The following is a 453-nucleotide window of genomic DNA, read 5'->3' as shown; positions in this document are numbered from 1 at the left end:
CCAGTCTCTCTCTCCCACGTTTATATATATATATTTTTTTTATTATGGAACAAATATTGGCTAATAGTTTGTTTCAGCGTCCAGGCATGACACCAGTTAAAACATCATTAATATTTTCTGCAGCTTTATGACATCACTAGCTTGTTTTAGGCTGTACTTATTCATTCATTAAGGATCTCCTTCACGTTCAACCAGTTCGTGGTAGTGGCGTTTATATTATGCCAGTGATATCAAACCAAACTCATTATACAAAAGAGAAGTCCTAATGCAGTTCGCATCCACAGATGAGTATCCGGCTCAGCCTCAGCAACCACACATGCCCCAAGGTCACCACAACGAGCCGCTGACCTTGCAAAGTGACCCAGCCTCCTCGTACCCGTCAACAGCTGACTCAGACGTTTTCAAAAAGATTCCAACAAATACACGTAGACGAGGTATTTTTTGAGTTCGCCT

The 453-nt window shown here is 41.5% G+C and overlaps 1 protein-coding gene across 1 annotated transcript in view; it reads left to right on the top strand.

Annotated features, from left to right (window-relative positions):
• The window catches only part of LOC119586232 (ETS homologous factor-like), an 8153-nt gene that overhangs the window by 4660 nt on the left and 3040 nt on the right, over window positions 1-453 (top strand). The window contains exon 4 of the mRNA XM_037934935.1: window positions 285-434. Coding sequence (XP_037790863.1) covers window positions 285-434 — 150 coding nt within the window. The remainder of the gene's footprint in view (window positions 1-284; window positions 435-453) is intronic.

Source organism: Penaeus monodon, chromosome 21 (assembly GCF_015228065.2).
Source record: "Penaeus monodon isolate SGIC_2016 chromosome 21, NSTDA_Pmon_1, whole genome shotgun sequence".
Taxonomy (NCBI): Eukaryota; Metazoa; Arthropoda; class Malacostraca; order Decapoda; family Penaeidae; genus Penaeus; species Penaeus monodon.
Note: the sequence above shows the minus strand (reverse complement) of the source record. Positions and strands in the feature narration are given on the sequence as shown.